We start from the raw sequence: 14,995 nt of genomic DNA on the forward strand, positions 1-14,995 counted from the left end.
ACACAGGCTATGTGTGTTCATTGAGATTTTTGGCATTTTCCTGCATCTGTTCCATTAGTTCCCATTCCCAATTAGGGCTGTGTACAATATATCAATACAGCAATATACCGTGAATATTCTTGTACTGATATGTAGATCGATATATAGTCACGGCTGTATCGATATTTGTGAATGCACATATTTTTGCAGTATTTAAAGTACAGTATAAAACTTCCAGCAGGTTGCCACCTTTTTTGAGGTGCCCCTCAAAAACACTTTAACTACTGGCTCTAGGAAAAATCAACACATTAGTCTAGGAAAAAAACATGGCAAAGCAGCTGCAGTTAGCCCCTTCAACATTTAAAGCTAGCATTTAGGTAAACATGGGTAGAAAAATGTTAATTTAACTTGCGTTTTAACTGCAAGCGTTTCAACATTTGTCAGTTATAGTAATACTCTGAGTTAAAACCTTTTATGCTAGTGGGAGGTTAGAAGCTGTTGGGCTATATTCAGGAATACTCTCTGCTTTCTTTTGTTTTCTCTACTTTATATTTACTCTCTAGCTCCATTGATTGTGTTATTGGTCTTTATTTGTTATTATTTATTGATGTATTATTGTTGGTTAATAATAATAATAATAATAATAATAATAATAATAGCATTTTGTGTAAAATGTACCTTAATAAAAATTGTATAACACAAAAATTGTGTTAAAAAAAATTGTTAGGATCGTATCATATCGTGCTGTCCATATCATGATACAGATCATATTGTGAAGTTACTTGTAATAATGCCAGCCCTATTCCCAATCTTAGAGAGTCCATAATCTGCTCTTAGCCGGTGTGCCGTGCCACTGTGTTTAAAAGAGTTACTGTGCCTCCATTTGCTAAAACCACCTCACTGAATGATTTTAGACCCATAGTACTTGATGTCAGTGCTATGAAGGCATTTGAATGTTTTATCTTTTCTTAAGTCACATACCAGTTCATTATTGGATTCATTTCAATTCGCTTTTTGAGCCAAATGATTGGTTGACATTGTTATTAATGAAAGCTCTTCATTATACTTTGAGATATTTAGACCTTGATAAAAAGGTATCACCAAGCCCATTCAAAAGTTAGTGAGATCAATTATTAATCTAGCTTTATGTAATTGTTTTGTTATGGCCTTGTTAGGTGGAAAGAAATGGTGCTATATTCAATAATTTAACATCACAATGTCTGTTGCTTACAGGTGTGCCTCAAGGCTGTGTAATGTCTGTTGCTTTATCTCTCTATACTAATAATCTGGAGTCTGATGGTGAAATATGCAGATAATATCACCATAATGGACCTCGTTACAGATGATTATGAGACTAGCTATGAGCAGGTGGCGGATCAGTCAGTAACATGGTATACTGACAATAACCTCCAGCCTAAAGCATCAAAACCAGTGCAGATCGTTGTGGATTAGAGGAAGAATAGAAAGGAAAAACCTCCCTCAAGTTTTTGGACAGTCTTTATCTATTGTGCAAGCTTTCAAAAGTTTGGGAATTTTTGGGAATTTTTATGCTCATGTTAACTAAAACAAAACCTCAACAAAGGCCTTTTTAGAGACAAGACAATTTAAAGCAAGGAAAGTTCTATTGGATCAATTTTAATTACGTTATCAATAGTGTTGTTACGTCATTTATTATAGATTCTCAGCACACTCTTGACCAACCTAAGAAAATAATTACAGTAATAATAGTTATATAGAATAATGACATATTCATCCAGAATACCTTCTTTTCCAGTTTCTCCCTTCTACAGATCTTTAAAAATAAGACAACCCACTTTAAGAACAGCTTTTGTTCTACTGCAGTAAGGTTACTAAACACTTACTGCGTAAACTGAGTTTTGTACATCATTAACGTCTGTCCATAATATGATAATAAGGTTGCTGAACACTTACTGCGTAAACTGAGTATTGTGCATCATTAACGTCTGTCCATAATATGATAATAAGGTTACTGAACACTTACTGCGTAAACTGAGTATTGTGCATCATTAACGTCTGTCCATAATATGATAATAAGGTTACTAAACACTTACTGAGTAAACTGAGTATTGTGCATCATTAACGTCTGTCCATAATATGATAATAAGGTTACTGAACACTTACTGCGTAAACTGAGTATTGTACATCATTAACATCTGTCCATAATATGATAATAAAGTTACTGAACACTTCGGAGTAGTGTATATCATTAACGTCTGTCCGTAATATGTTAATAAGGTTACTAAGCTCTTCTCAGTAGTATATACCATTATATTGTTGTAAAACTGCACCGATGAAATTTCTGTGTCATTTTCCATGAATTTCCGATATCAAATGTTATATATTGTACTTTGGTATAGTGTTTATTGCATGTGTATTGTATGTTTATGTGTTTTGTGCCACAAACAAGTGTGCTACAAAAAGGAGCTGAATGATATCTTGATACAAAATTACCACTGACATGTCGTGTGGCAATAAAAGAATCAATCAGTCCGTCAATCAGTGAGTCAGTGAGGCATCCACACAGGATTAAAGAAATGCTGCAGTCCAAATCCCTGGCAGAGACAAGTTAGCATTGTGATTATGATAGCATTGTGATTATGATAGCATTGTGATTGTTAGCATTGTGATTGTGATAGTATTGTGATTATGATAGCATTGTGATTATGATAGCAACATTGTGATTACGATGACATTATGATTATGATGGTTAGCGTTACGAAAATTTGCATAGTACTTAATGGCATCTAGTAATTTTTATTCAGTACCGGGAACATTTTCATTTTTGTGAGGAGAATTATTCACTCAAGGGCACAAAAATAAAAGTTGTTCACTCACTCTTTTAAACACCTAAACAGAAGTAGCAGAAGTCAAACTCAAATATGCTCTTTTTCCATTAGCTGTTTTGAATGTCGGTAAGTGCTTGTGTGAGTTGAAAGTGTCTGTTTTGACTTGGCTGTTTCTGCGGCTTGTGGTGGTATTAGATTTGTTTCCGTGCTTTTTTTGCAGCAGAATATAACCTCTCACTGTTTTTTTGACATATTGATTCTGCCTCGCACTCTCTCCTTCTCCACAATTCAATAACACGCCCTGCAGCAGACCTGCTCTGCTTATAGAAGTGGCACACACAACCACACACACCACTCTCCCTCTCTCACACACAGAGTACACTGTCTCTCTCTCTCTCTCTCTCTCTCTCTCTCTCTCTCTCTCTCTCTCTCTCTCTCTCTCTCTCTCTCTCTCTCTCACACACACACACACATGCACGCGCACAAACACTCAAAGGGACAAAGTCTCATAGCGAATATGCTGTGAGCAGACAGCACAGAGATGCTGGAAGGGTAGACTATTCTTAGAGTTGTGGGTTTGACTTTCAACAGTGCCTTATACCAGGGTTGATTAACACTGCCAGGGCACTGGTGTGCATCAAATGCTAATGATTCCATCACATTGATGACTGAGTTTAAAGAGATAGGATATAAATCTAGATTTATTTAAAAAAAAAAAAAAAATTTATGTGGAAACATCTTGGGCTGACAGAACCAAGAAACCTTGGCGTTATGTGATCACAGCATGTCACCAGTCACATACCCCAGGATTTCCTGAGTACCGTCAGGTGCCCACAGACACAACACAACGCGCCCTGGAAAATGCATAAGCAAATGGAGAGGTTGTGATTTCAGAATGGCAGTTATGGAGATGATTCTTCATGCTCATGTACGCGCGTACGCGAACTGATTGGATTAATCTCCCCTGCTGATGGCGATGTTTAAGCGCAAAAGCGCACATTGACTAGCGCAGGTGCCGCGGGACCCCAGATTAGCATGCAGCGCGCTGACACATTTACAGGGCTTAATGGGGCCTGAACGGAGGCCGCTGCGTCAACCTGCCATCGCAAGCGCCTGCCACGCTTTGCCGCCTTACAGTGGCAGGAGTGTATCTGCCTCCGTCCCCGGGGCGCCCTGCTGAGCCGATCGATGTCATCGATCAGGACAACGAGGCCACAGAGAGGCCCTCCGGTACGAGCGCGCATAATTGTGCTGTAACCATGGCGCAACTGAACATGAAGGGAAAGATACAGAGGTGTTTAAAGGCACATTCGTAAAGCGAGGCGGAATGAGCGCGACCTCCGCTGCCGCCTGGACACATGATAATGCTGGCGGCGCGGGCCGGGTTGCCAGATCGGGCCTGGTCGTAGATTGAAAAGGAGCTTCAGGGGTGAATCCCATTCGACTCCGCAGCGTGCCCACTATCGCTTCCATCCTGGCAGCCTCCACTGCCTGGCCCAGCAGCACAGGGGCGGAAGCAGAGCGCGTGCGAGGAATATGGATTCTCGGGCAGTGCTGTGAACTCCTTTGCCGTGCAGCACGGTGCGCGGCTGGACCCCTGGGCTGGGCTGATGGGCGGCACCCGGACCCCCTGCTGCTTACAGATAACATTTAAAGCCGAGCAGACGGGGGGAGGTCTCGAGGTACGGCCGTCAGCCGCTGGAAACACCGACTCCCCCCAGAGGCAGAACTACTTCTGGCATGAGCTTGGTTATTTAAAGAAGAGTGATTAATGAGTGTGAAAATGGTGCACACAAACACACACACCTATACACATGTGCATACTTGGACGTGCGCACACACATACACACACACACACACACACACACACACACACACACCTGAGCAAATGCTGCATCAATTAGAAAAATAACTTGCGATATAGAGGTCATTAATCGTGTTCTCCCTTGTAAGGAAGAGAACAAAAGATAGAGTGTGTATCCCTTTATGACACTCATACCACCTTGTTCCCTCGCCCTTCTCCTCAGTGTGTCTGTCTGCATCTGTCTGTCTGCATCTGTCTTTTTCTCTCCTGGGTCTCGCTCCCAATTCCTCTCTCTGTCTCTCTCTCTCGCTCTCATTAGGAGCACGTATCTGAAAGTAGGACTATGGACTGCAGTGTCACAAACGGTAGTAAATCTCCATTTAACCACAGACACGAGGTTCTCTCATTCTTGCCGGTACTTACAAAACCGCTTCATTTGTTTGGAGCAAATCCTCGGCTTAGCCGGGCTCACCGGCACCGTTACGTCTCCCGCCGCGTCTCGGCAGGCGATCGCAGCCACACTCCTGCTTCTCGCAAATGAAGATTAAAGGAAGTGAAGAAATCTGCCTTATGAGCCGTCCGAGTGCATGAACTACGGTGGCATTCGCTCTGACTACGTAAAACCGAACAGCCCCACTGAGGTTTCGGCTGCATTCTCAAGAGTCACAGGAGGGTGTCGCTGATCGCTGGCTGTCACCTGTTCATGAAAGATCAGTTTAGAAAGGCAACCTTCAGGACATGGGCTAATAAAACATCTACAGATGCGATGGAAGCAGCCAGTAATTATCTTTAAATAAAAACACAAACAGTTTTCGGAACAAAAACGAGATTTCAATGAAGAGTTGAAACCAAATTATGTTTAAATGAAACATATCTTATTTGTGCAGCATAGTAGGGAGTGTTTTGTACACACACACACACACACACACACACACACACACACACACAGTAAAGATGACTGCTATCGGTTAGTTAGTGCAGTGTGCTTTGACTGGCTGGAATCTGTCCATTGATTTGTGCTAGTGATCTGGGTTAGTGTAGGATTCCTATTTGTAGGAACGTTTTCAAGGCAGCGCTGAGATTGCCCCCACGTTTTTAGGCCGTGGCTGTTCCGGTTAAATTGGCTCTTGAGTTGAGGTGTGAATGATATTGAGCAAGCCCTGCTTCCACAATAACGGCCAGATCAATAACCTCGCGCTCAGCCTGCCTCCCTGGACATCGATTCCGTGGGAGAAATTAAAAACGTAATTTGCAGGGTAATTATTTGGGGCAGTGCTTTAGGGATGACCATAGATTTTGGATCACCTCTGGAGTCACAATTTGTTGCTCTAATTGATGTTTCAAATTGAACTGGAGTAGTGAAGAATCATTCTTTATTATTTAATTGCACGTCCCTCATTTTTGTCTTACAGGTGCCTGATTGCCGATGAGGTAAGCTATTTTACGTATTTACTATACGGTGTGGGGGTGTGTCTGCATATGAGTGTGTGAGGGAAAGGTATTTGCATTTGTATAATTTTAAAGCTGTAAAATAAATGAAGGGTGTAATGAAAAACCAAAGTTGAGGGGGAAAAAGTTAAAGAAAGTTTAATTGTGTTGTTGATGCTCCACTGTCTCTTCTGATGGTCTCTCATATGAGACTGCTTAGTTTCTCACTGAGCCTTTCTGTTAGTTTGTACCTCAATTGTACTATTTTATAAGATTAGATTTTTGCAGACAGTCATATTGTGCAAACTATTATTTTGAAGTTAAATTGCTATTGTGAGCCAAATAAAAATGTTTAGAAGGTAATAATGTAATAATCAGACATTTTTTAACACAAGGGGAAAAAAATCTCACCTTATCGCGTATGATACTCTGTGTAACCTATCTGATCACATTTGTCAACTTTTCCACTTCCATCCTCTTACATGACATTCTAAAAAACATCTCTCATCTTTGCCCATGAAGATATGCCTGTCTGGTAAAACCAGATTAAGATTAGCACTGGGTTTACTTCATTTAGTTAATGCTGTATTAACACCATGTATTAACACCCCTGTATTAGCACCCTGTATTAAGCCCACTTATTAACACCCTGTATTAACGCTGTGTATTAACACCCCATATTAATGCCATGTATTAACACCCTGTATTAACGCTGTGTAATAACACCCCATATTAACGCCGTGTATTAACACCCTGTATTAACACCCTGTGTTAAGCCCATGTATTAACATCCTATAGTAACGCTTTGTATTAACACCCAGTATTAACACCCTGTATTAATGATGTGTATTAATGCCGTGTATGAACACCCTGTATGAACATCATGTATTAATGCTATGTATTAATGCCGTGTATTAACACCCTGTATTAAGCCCACATATTAACACCCTGTATGAACACCCTGTGTTAAGCCCCTGTATTAACACCCTGTATTAACACACTGTATTAACATCCTGTATTAACGCTGTATATTAACACCCCGTATTAATGCTGTGTATTAACGCCGTGTATTAACACCCTGTGTTAAGCCCACATATTAACACCCTGTATTAATGCTGTGTATTAACGCCGTGTATTAACACCCTGTGTTAACACCCTGTATTAACACCCTGTATTAACACCCTGTGTTAAACCCGTGTATTAACACCCTGTATTAACACCCTGTATTAAGCCTGTGTATTAACATGCTGTGTTAAGCCCGTGTATTATCGCTGTGCATTAACGCCATGTCTGTGTGCTGTGCTGTAGATGGGCCTGGGGAAGACGTTGCAGGCCCTCTCTGTGGCCTACCTGTACAGGCAGGAGTGGCCCCTCCTCATCGTGGTGCCCTCCTCCCTCAAGTACCCCTGGATGGAGGAGCTGGAGCACTGGCTGCCCGAGCTCGGCCCCCAGGACATCAACCTAGTGCAGAGCAAAGCTGACATCGCGTATGCCGCCTTTTGACTTCTCGCTCGTTAAACATTGCAGGTCATCTCATGATTGTAAAGATGAAGGAAGTGAAAAGATAAGGGGATTTGCTTCGGTTATGCAAAACAGATTAATCAGTGGTGCTCGGTCACGGAATTTGTTCTTCCAACAAGGTGAAATTAGACAAGCAGGGTTTTTTTTTTTTGTTTTTTTTTTTCCTTCAAGGAAGGTTTTTCTGTTAGTGAAAGTTTTTTGTATTGTTTCATTTTTGGGGTGGGGGTTGGTTGATTTTAGAAAGATTTAAGAAAGATTCAACATTTTCTATCACTGAATAATGTCTTCAGAATTCTGATACTATTTATACTCTACAAATGTTGTCATTTGAGCTCTGAACGCCCAGGCCGTAGGGACGTGGGCTGGACTGGCAACTCCCAGGCCGTAGGGACGTGGGCTGGACTGGCAACTCCCAGGCCGTAGGGACGTGGGCTGGACTGGGATGAGCTGTGCAGATTGCAGAGGGCCTCAGCTTCATGTCGAATGCCAGTGGTTTACATAAATCGATTATTCACTTGGCTAGCTGCACTGACTTAAAATTTTTAGTTTGTTTGACTTGAAACTTTGTAAGTGGTTTCTATTATGAACATGTTTGCTTGCCAAAACATTTGAACATTTCCTTTGACCAGACTAAGCTGGGGGAAATTTGGAGAAGTTGGCGATTGTTTTCTGTGTTCTCACAGTGGGCTCAGCCAGAGTAAGGTGACTGTGTTGGGCTACGGGCTGCTCACCACAGACGCGCGCCCCCTGGTGGATGCCCTGAACAAGCAGCAGTTTGGTGTCATCATAGTGGACGAGTCACACTACCTGAAGTCCAGAAATGCAGCACGCACCAAGATCCTGGTGCCGGTCATCCAGAAGGCGAAACGCGCTATACTGCTCACGGGGACTCCAGCACTGGGCAGGCCAGAAGAGGTATACGCCACCTAGAGGAGGAGTGCTGTCATGACAAAAGCTGTTGGCATAATCCTATCAGGATCCAAATCACTTTGTTTCACCAAGTATGTTACCCATACCGGTATTTTGTCTTGGGCACACACATGTATGTAACATACTAAGCAGATCTAACACACACACAGACTGTTAACAGGTATTTAACTATGGAAAAGTAAAATAGAAACATCATAAATAGATGGAAGGGCAAAGAATAAGACTTGTAAAAAGCCCTACGGATGTATGAATATCTGTACATGTGCATATCTAGATATCTACATGTGCAGGTCAGAGTAGACATTTTAATACAACTATTATGCAAATTGTTGCAAAAGTTGTGCAGATAAGTAAGTCACAGAGACATTGCTGTAGTACAGTAAGGGAGGTGATTGTTTAGTTTAAGGTTTAAAATTTAAAGAGCAAAGTGTCCACTGCAGTCAATGAGCCCTGTAGCTGTGGAGAAAGGTCTGTTAGCATGTGTGGTTGTGCTGGTTTTGGTGGCGCAGAGTCTGTTACCAGAGGGAAGCGGCTGGAAGAGTTGATTTCCAGGATGAGAGGGTGAGCTGATAGGCTGCCAGCCCCCTTTATCACCCTGCTGTTTAGAGGCATCCTAGGACCCTCTCTGCTGTCCTGGTTATGCTCTGGACTTGGGCTCCTTCAAGTACCAAACCAGGTGCTTCTGGATGATGAGAGGAAGGACTCGGTGACTCCACAGTAGAAGCCACAGAGCCATTAAATGTTGTGGGAGGTGAGGAAAGGGGTAACATCTGAAATCCACCACCTGTCTGTACAGTCCGTACTAGTCCCTCTTAACGGTCCAATACTGAATCCTCAGTGACCCTTTAGACTTAGAACTCTGTGTTCTGAATAGTGCTGTTATTCAGTGATGCCTGTCCACTGTAATAGCAGCCTGCTCACATTAAACACATCTGATTTTAACCATCATTACCAGTCAGCTAAGAGAAACAGCTTTTGGGAACTATTAGACGACACTGCGCAACCCTGACACTGCCATTAGAACATGAGTGTTGCCTTTTGGCAGCCGGTATAATGTCGGCGGTTTCTCCATCGCTGCCCTTGGTCTTTATAAACCCAGACCGCTGGCCTCACTCGGCATATCGGGAGACAGCAGTGGCACTGCAGCGCCGTAAAACAGAGAACGCTGTTTGAAAAGAGGCTGTGACGGTTCATTGCTATCTGTGTTTTTGTTAGACTAACAACAGTGAGGGTTCTTTTTTTTTTAAGATTTGTTAACACATACACGCACAAAATAAATAAATAAAATAAAGAAATAATCCTCTCAGCTTTCCCTATTAACTGGGGACTCTTTGAAATATGCTAAAATACTTCACTGCCTTAAAGAGGGAGTAATTACTTTTTCTAAAATAATTTTGATATCTTTCGAAACACAATACTTAAAGAGAAATTTTAACTGGAGACATAATTTGCAGTATGTTTGTTTCCATAACAAGGCCGTAAAGCAGTAAGCTAATTACGAAGCAGCCTGTTGCTCTGTAGTGTCCCTTTTAATTACAGGACAATTACAACATTTATTTAGATGGAGTTCCAACATGGGCCTTTAATTAAAACAACCTGTACTGTCTGACAGGTAATGTTATGAAATATCTCTTTTGCTCACTGCTAATCCTATGATTGTCAAAGTGCAGCATTAGGGAAGAGTTCCTTTGCAACCAGGAGTGCTTCAGCCCCATATAGAAATCTCCACACATCACATTTCTACCCTGAGACCTTTTTATACATTTATGGCATTTAGCTGATGCCTTCGTCTAAAGTGACTTACAATTATGGATGAATACAGTTTGAGCAAGTGTGGGTGTAGGGTCTTGCTCAACAATGGCAACCTGGCAGCAATGGGATTGGAACTGGCAACCTTCTGATTAATAGTGGAGTACCTTAACCACTGAGCCACCACTGCCCATTTTTAGGCCACCTTTATGTTACCACGGTTACATGCGTAAACTTTGAGATGCTGCACTCCAGTATAGTGGGACATTACCAGTTTGACCTGCTGAACAAGAAACACCAGCCAAGAGATGCTGAGTGCATTTAGGGTCATTTTAGTGTCCTTTCTGTTGAGAGGAACCCCTAGAACTGCCAACCCTGTCTCATTAAAGCGGGAAATATTGACCCGGAGTTACTCTATCAAGTCAGCTGGACGGTGGCCAAATGGTGGCAGGCACACAAAAAAGAACAGCACGGAGAGGCACTCTGAGCAAGGCGGCGCATGAAGTAACCGGATTTCCGGCATGCCAGAGAATCCGCGCCCGCTGTCCGGCGCGAGGACCTCCGCTAGAAGCAGTGCTGACCCAGGCCCTCCCTCCCGCGACACCTACAGTGGTACAGACCTCACGTATCTCTGACAGGTGTACAAACGTCTCACCGAGCATAAAGCGCTGGGTAAACCCTCAAGGTCACCAGCCACAGCTGAGGGAGCATGCACTGATTAACATGCTGATTAATATGCTGATTAATGCCAAGGGCGATTTGCATGTCCCTCCGGCAGGCCCGTAGGTGAGAGGCAAGGGTCCAGCTGCAGCGTGACACTCCGTTCTGAAGCTGTCGCTCCCGGCATGTCTACTGCGTGGTGATGGGTAGAGACTGCACGCCCAGGCCAGAAGCAGGTGGGCTTTGTGCCACTCCAGGGGGAGAGGTGCCGTGCTGGGCCACAGAGGCCTCTCCCTCACACTTGCATGTTAACATGAGAATCGGGGTGTAGAAGTTTACATCCTCTCAGTCATGCGTGGCGAATCACAGGCCTCTGGAAATGGGCACCGAGCACAAATAACTGGGGAGAGCTTTCTGCCCTGCAGCTTTCTGGGGTGCGAGGTTTGACGGCACACGAGCCTAAAACGGGACTGAGGCCTCTGCGCCCCATTGGAATGGCGGGACGTGTGGAGTAGAAGTCGCTCAGCCACGCATGTAAACCTGTCCGGTAAGACCTCCTTTTTGAACTCGCGTGATCTGGCCTTGGCCTGCTGCGCGTCTCCTTCAGCACAGTTTCGCCATCTGCTGCGGATTGGAGGCGAGCCCTGGCCCGAGCGTCTGCAGAGGACGGCCACACGACGTGCTTCTGGACCGCTGCGGGGTAGCTTGGACCGAACCTGGCGCAAGCAGAAGCAGGACAGGGCCCCGTCCAGGGCTTCTCTCCTGCCATGGCCATCTGAAGGATGGTGATTAGGCTGCTCCCTACAGTGGGCTCAATGGAAAAACAGCCCTGGATCTCACAAGGGAAGCTCCATAATAAGAGACGTCAGGTAGGACAGAAGAAACACAGCTGCAGTCATTAAACAGGCAATAGTGGCAAAATTGCCAAGAACGGACTCCGTAACCAACTCCCTCGCCCTCTGTCCCTGGGTCAAGTCAGGCTGTGAAGTGGCTGGAGCACGGAAAATGGGTCTGACTTTTGCCCGGCATTCATGGAAAGGCAGGACCGCGGGTAAACTCGGAACAGTTACTGATTGGCAGCGGTGTCATTAAGCCGGAAGCCCAGCATAGTGGCCGCTATTACAGAAGATCACAGATGGCTTGCGTCGCTACCGGACGATCCTCAGAGTCTGTGCTCCCTGTGACTGATGTCATACACCGCATGACTGAAGCGCTGGTAACAATCAGCATGTCATCTGGAGCATGACGGGTGGCGACGCCATCTTTTTCATCATCATTGCCATCGTCATCGCACTCTTCCTCCCTTTTGAAGGGGATATCTGGAGCTTCAAGCAGCCTCGTGTTTGGCTCCCGAGACTGCGAAACACACTGCGGCAAAGCAGCACCACAAAAAGGGAAAAGATTAAATAGTTGCACTGTCTGCTGTATTGCCATGGTGCAGACACCTGCAGACATGTGCCACACAAAGACATCGATCAAAAGAAGCACAGAAGGGAAAGGTTGCTGAGCTTTCTATGCTCTGTGTACATACTGTTGTCCTGTAGTGTGTGCACACTCTTCTGCCCTGTGTGCACGCTCTTCTCCTCCTCTACGTGCACTTTCTTCTCCTGCCCTACATGCACGCTCTTCTCCTGCTCTGCGTGCACGCTCTTCTCCTGCTCTGCGTGCACGCTCCTCTCCTGCTTAATGCGAACACTCTAAGCAGCAATAGCTCAGAGAGGCTGAGTGAGCAGACATATGGTAGCACCGCATCTTGCTCCAAATCTCCACACTAATGCAAGGCATTAGTTTTATTCCGACAGCTATGGATGACTGTGTTCATTATAGACATTTGTCTCTTTAGATTTGCATTACAACTCATTTACGCAGCTATCCTTAGCCATATGCTCGCTAATCAAGATGGAAGAGTAGCTCAAATGAAAATTAATAAGTAAATATTAAGAGGATGATGGCATTTAATCTTTTAAGTGGCAAATCTAATAAGGAGTGAAGCTAGATAACATTTGCAGTGTAACAAGGTGTTAATCAGGCTACTAGTACTAACATGGCATGCTGCATTGCTATAACCACTTCCTTCTCATGGATATTAAACAAGATAACAAGATAGTGACAATAATTAAGAACAGACTCCTGCTATAGCTAGACCCATAACCAAACAGGAGCAAGATTTGTTTAGAAGCGCACCGTGCGTCCCTGGTGTGAACGCATTGTGAGAAGTACTGCAATCAAGAGATCAGGAATCACCAGACCTCCCTTCAAAAATATGAATGCAAAATATACAATCAAATGATGCTTTCAGCGTGAGATAATCAGCTCCATGCACTGTGCCTTGAGCCCGGCTCCAGCAGCGGTGTGTGGTTAACGTGCACGGATGTACTTCAGCCGCTCCCCTGGTTTCACTGCTTGTTCTTTTGGCCTTGGTATTTCATAGGTGTAGATATTTACTTAACCTTGGGGCTGGGGACAGGCTGACTGCCTCGCTGCAGACAGCGTGTGTTGAAAAGAGGTGATTTTACCGCTGGTGCCCTGGGTTGGAGACAGTAACAATACTGACTGTGTGTGTGTGTGTGTGTGTGTGTGTGTGTGTGTGTGTGTGTGTGTGTGTGTGTGTGTGTGTGTGAGAGACTCTCTCCCACCCACTCTCTCTCTCTTCCTCCCACTTCCCCTCTCACTCTTTTTCTCTCTCACTCTCACACACACTCATCCCCCCCCCCCGCTCTCTCTCACACACGCTTTCTCTCACACTCTCTCTCTCACTCACACACACCCTCTCTCTCACATTTTATTTAGTGGCATAATGCCAAGCTTTGTTGAACACATTTGCTCAGAGAAATGAGCAGTTGGAACCTGGATTCAAATAATTGCTGGTTATTATTCCAAAAAATCATCCTATTGAAGCTGGTCGAGTGTAACACCAGACACTGATGGTCACTTTTCAAAGGAGGCTGTAGTAACCCTTCAGTGCAGAGCGAGAACCTCTGAATGATGGTGAACTGAAACGCCATTTGCATTCTGTGCCCTGCTATTCCGCAGTGCCCTGTATTGGAGTGTGATTTTCAGCCGTGAGAACATTCCCCTACAAGAGCATTAGCACAACACGCGGACACCAGCACACTCCTGAGTGCTGTTCTCCCATGCTGTCTGAAGCCTCCTTCATCAGTCTCCCCTTTTGCTCTCTCTCCCCGCTTCCTCTCTTCAACCCGAGTCACTCTCTCACTATATCTCTCTCCCTCCTTCTGTCTGTCTCTCTGTCTCTGTATCTCCCCTGCACCCTCTCTCTCTCTCTCACTTCTTCTCCTGCACAGGAGCCATTCCGAGGTGCAGGTCTCTTTCTGTAAACCTTTATTTGTTGCCGTGTGGTTTGTGCTAAGGAGCTGTAGTGCCTCCAATGGTCCTGATGGAGGAAATTGTAGTTATGAGTTTGTGCCCCCTCCTCTCCAATTCTGCGGTTTGTTTGCTTTTTGCTGCGTATAATAAGAAAACCTGTAGGCGGCCTCTGTTCTGCCAGAGAAGAAATCTGCTCGTGTTTGATTATGCTCGTTAGCTGTGGTGGAGAGGCTACTGAGAAATTCCGCTCAAAAGCGGAAGCATATTTGCCTCAGAAAAATAGGCTTAAGTAGAAACCGAGAGCACATAATAATTATGTTTTGTTTGGGGAATTTATTTATTGTTTATTTTAAGATTTTTTTCTCCCTTTTTTTGTCAGTGACTGATGCACTTTGTAACATGCTTTAGGGTGGGTGGGTGTTTTACCCTACTTTACAGCATGCTGTTTTTACTTTTATGGGAGACATTTATGGATGTGGACATAAACATTCATTCATAGCATGTGGTGATGGGCTGCTGTTTCAGTGAAGGTACAGAAAATCAGTTATCTGTTCACACTCGTCTCTCTCTCCATCTGTACCTCTCTCTGTCTCTCTCTCCCTCCCTCCCTCTCTCCCTCAGCTCTTCATGCAGATTGATGCGCTGTATCCAAGGCGTTTTGGCACATGGAGTGACTATGCTAAAACATACTGCAATGCTCACTACAAGTAAGCACATCACTATTAATACTCAGTGTAACGAGTGCCGTTTTGTACACCGTGCTGGTACTTAGAGTTCAGTTTAAGTGATG

General features: G+C 44.1%; 1 protein-coding gene across 7 annotated transcripts in view; it reads left to right on the forward strand.

Annotated features, from left to right (window-relative positions):
* zranb3 (zinc finger, RAN-binding domain containing 3) overlaps nucleotides 1–14,995 on the forward strand; it is a 45,685-nt gene that overhangs the window by 2,071 nt on the left and 28,619 nt on the right. For 3 of the 7 annotated variants that reach the window (XM_027016628.3, XM_081706094.1, XM_081706095.1), the window contains 4 exons: nucleotides 6,003–6,021; nucleotides 7,327–7,505; nucleotides 8,223–8,454; nucleotides 14,827–14,912. In XM_027016628.3, coding sequence (XP_026872429.2) covers nucleotides 6,003–6,021; nucleotides 7,327–7,505; nucleotides 8,223–8,454; nucleotides 14,827–14,912 — 516 coding nt within the window. Of the gene's footprint in view, nucleotides 1–6,002; nucleotides 6,022–7,326; nucleotides 7,506–8,222; nucleotides 8,541–9,040; nucleotides 9,221–11,405; nucleotides 11,426–14,826; nucleotides 14,913–14,995 lie in introns of those variants that run through there. The other 4 variants (XM_081706098.1, XM_081706097.1, XM_081706096.1 and 1 more) reach the window with 4 other exon arrangements.

This window comes from Electrophorus electricus, chromosome 23 (genome assembly GCF_041902795.1).
Source record: "Electrophorus electricus isolate QZ-2024a chromosome 23, ASM4190279v1, whole genome shotgun sequence".
In the NCBI taxonomy this organism is placed as follows: Eukaryota; Metazoa; Chordata; class Actinopteri; order Gymnotiformes; family Gymnotidae; genus Electrophorus; species Electrophorus electricus.